The 3,245-nt window shown below is 54.9% G+C and overlaps 1 protein-coding gene across 1 annotated transcript; it reads left to right on the top strand.

The window, feature by feature from the left end:
- Positions 1–1,547: 1,547 nt before the first annotated feature.
- On the top strand, positions 1,548–3,174 carry LOC108293564 (keratin, type II cytoskeletal 8-like). The gene has a single exon (XM_037733622.1). The coding sequence runs from the start codon at positions 1,592–1,594 to the stop codon at positions 3,044–3,046; it is 1,455 nt and encodes a 484-aa protein (XP_037589550.1). The 5' UTR covers positions 1,548–1,591; the 3' UTR covers positions 3,047–3,174.
- The last annotated feature ends 71 nt before the right edge of the window (positions 3,175–3,245 follow it).

Below are 3,245 nucleotides of genomic sequence, written 5' to 3'. Positions count from 1 at the left end.
ACAGATAGGTAAAAGTCTCCTCCCTTTCTCCCTCCTTCCCCACTCCCTCTTTCCTTCTTCCCTACTTCCCTTTCTTCCTTCCAAAGTACATCAAGTAGCTACTAGGTGCCCAGCTCTATGTTAGGCACTGGGGTGCCATGTTGAATAAGTTAGAGAAGATCCCTGCCATTATGGGGCTTATATTCCATTAGGGGGCTGGCAAAAAGACAGGATACTAATAAATGTGCAGTGTGATATCAAGTAATGATCAATGTTTTAGAGGACAAAGATTATCAGGGCTGTGTATATGTATGTGACTTTAGGTTGCATGCAAGGGAGAGGTTCTGCTGAGTAGTGAAGACCGGAATGAAGAAATGCACCATGTGAGCACGGTGGGGGACAGTGGTCCTGGGGGAGGGCATAGCAAGTGTTAAGGCCAGGTGGCGAGGGTAACCATACCCTGTTCCAAAGGTGTTGGCTATTGGACTCCAAAAAAAACCAAACGGGTAGGGCTTTCATTCAGGGCAGATGCCTCTCTGATGGCAAGGGAAAAAGCCCTAAAGAAGGGAAGGAACTGGCTGGGTGCCATGGCTCACACCTGTAATTCCAGCACTTTGGGAGGCTGAGGCGGTCGGAACACCTGAGCTCGGAAGTTTGAGACCAGCCTGACCAACATGGAGAAACCCTGTCTCTACTAAAAATAAAAAATTAGCAGGGCATGGTGGCACATGCCTGTAATACCCGTTATTTGGGAGGCTGAGGCGGGAGATTCATTTGATGAAGGTTGCAGTGAGCCGAGATCGCGCCATTGCACTCTAGCCTGGACAACAAGAGCAAAACTCTGTCTCAGAAAGAGAGAAAGAGAGAAAGGAAGGAAGGAAGAAAGGTAGGAAGGAAGGAAAAGAAAAGAAAGAAAAAGGAAGAAAAAAGGAAGAAAGAAAGAAAGAGGAAGGAAGGAAGGAATTGCTCAAGCATGTCACTGGCAGAGCAGACACAGAACCTGGCATCCTGGCCTTTGTCTGAACCCCTGCCACCGTGCCTATCCTCAGATCAGGAGCTAAAAGTGTCCTAAAGGACCACCCCAGGCTAAAATTACACAAAAAGAAAGGTGGCAGGGCCTCTCAGGTCACCTAAAGCCCTCCCTGTACATACTGCAGACCAGAAGACTAAGGACCAGAGAGAGTGGCCATTCCCCAAGCCACACAACGAGCCACTGGAGTTTCCAAACAAGCAGGGCCCGTCCTCTCTGAAGCCTGGCAAGGAGCTGAGGAGGGCTGAAGCAAAGGCTGCTGGAAGGGTGCATCAGTGAGGGCCCGGGGGTTTGGTAGACAGGCAGTGGCCGCAATGCTCTGTATTGTATTTCCATATGTCACGTGTGCTATTTCTCTATGGCGATGATGCTTGCTTCGATATAAAATTAAACTAATGAAGGCCAGGGGAACAGCATCAGAAGCCTCTAATTGGTAAGGCTGTGTAGAAAAACTGCCCTTGCAGGAACTCTCTGCCAAACTCACGGGTGAAGCGTAAGAGTGCAGTTGGGAAGCAGCAGCTTCTCAGCTCCTCTGGAATCTCTCCCTGGTTCAGCCCTCCTGCCTCCACTCCTGCCTCCACCATGTCCATCAGGGTGACCCAGAAGTCCTCCAGGGTGTCCACCTCTGGCCCCGGGGCCTTCAGCAGCCGCTCCTTCACGAGTGGGCCCAGTGCCTGCTCGAGCTCCTCGAGCTTCTCCCGAGTGAGCAGCACTGGCTTCCGCGGTGGCCTGGGTGCAGGCTATGCGGGGGCCAGCGGCATAGGCCCGGGAGGCATCACGGCCGTCACCGTCAACCAGAGCCTGCTGAACCCCATTAAGCCGGACATGGACCCCAACATCCAGGCCGTGCGTACCCAGGAGAAGGAGCAGATCAAGACCCTCAACAACAAGTTTGCTTCTTTCATCGACAAGGTGCGGTTCCTGGAGCAGCAGAACAAGATGCTGGAGACCAAGTGGAGCCTCCTGCAGCAGCAGAAAACGGCTCGGAGCAACATGGACAACATGTTTGAGAGCTACATGAACAACCTGAGGCGGCAGCTGGAGACTCTGGGCCAGGAGAAGCTGAAGCTGGAGGCTGAGCTTGGCAGCATGCAGGGGCTGGTGGAGGACTTCAAGAACAGGTATGAGGATGAGATCAATAAGCGTACGGAGATGGAGAATGAATTTATCCTCATCAAGAAGGATGTGGATGAAGCTTACATGAACAAGGTAGAGCTGGAGTCTCGCCTGGAAGGACTGACTGACGAGATCAACTTCCTCAGGCAGCTGCATGAAGAGGAGATCCGGGAGCTGCAGTCCCAGATCTCCGACACCTCTGTGGTGCTGTCCATGGACAACAGCCGCTCCCTGGACATGGATAGCATCATCGCTGAGGTCAAGGCGCAGTACGAGGAGATCGCCAACCGCAGCCAGGCTGAGGCAGAGAACGTATACCAGATCAAGTATGAGGAGCTGCAGAAGCTGGCTGGGAAGCACGGGGATGACCTGCGGCGTACGAAGACTGAGATCTCCAAGATGAACTGGAACATCAGCCGGCTCCAGGCCGAGATTGAGGTCCACAAAGGCCAGAGGGCTTCCCTGGAGGCCACCATTATAGATGCTGAGCATCGCGGGGAGCAGGCACTCAAGGATGCTCGTACCAAGCAGCAGCAGCTGGAGGAAGCCCTGCAGAAGGCCAAGCAGGACATGGCACGGCAGCTGCGTGACTACCAGGAGCTGATGAATGTCAAACTGGCCCTGGACATCGAGATCGCCACCTACCGCAAGCTACTGGAGGGCGAGGAGAGCCGGCTGGAGTCTGGGATGCAGAACATGAGTATCCGCACGAAGACCACCAGCGGCTATGCAGGTGGTCTGAGCTCTGCCTATGGGGGCCTCACAAGCCCCGGCCTCAGCTACGGCCTGGGCTCCAGCTTTGGTTCTGGCGCGGGCTCCACCTTCAGCCGCACCAGCTCCACCAAGGCCGTGGTTGTGAAGGAGATTGAGACCCGCGATGGGAGGCTGGTGTCCGAGTCCTCTGACGTGCTGCCCAAGTGAACAGCTGCAACAGCCCCTCCCACCCTGCCCCTCCTGAGGCTGCCCCAGAGCCCGGGAGGGAGGTTGCTGTGCAGGGGAGCACAGGGAACGGGAGACCCACCCAACGCTCAGCCCTAGCCCTCAGCCCACCCGCCGGGAGTTTACTGCCTGGGGACCCCCCTTGCCCATGCCACCAGCTGCAAAACAATTGGCTTTTTTT

Source organism: Cebus imitator, unplaced genomic scaffold (genome assembly GCF_001604975.1).
Source record: "Cebus imitator isolate Cc_AM_T3 unplaced genomic scaffold, Cebus_imitator-1.0 Scaffold540, whole genome shotgun sequence".
NCBI classification, from domain to species: Eukaryota; Metazoa; Chordata; class Mammalia; order Primates; family Cebidae; genus Cebus; species Cebus imitator.
The sequence above is the reverse complement of the archived record's forward strand: the minus strand, read 5'-3'. Positions and strand labels throughout refer to the sequence as shown.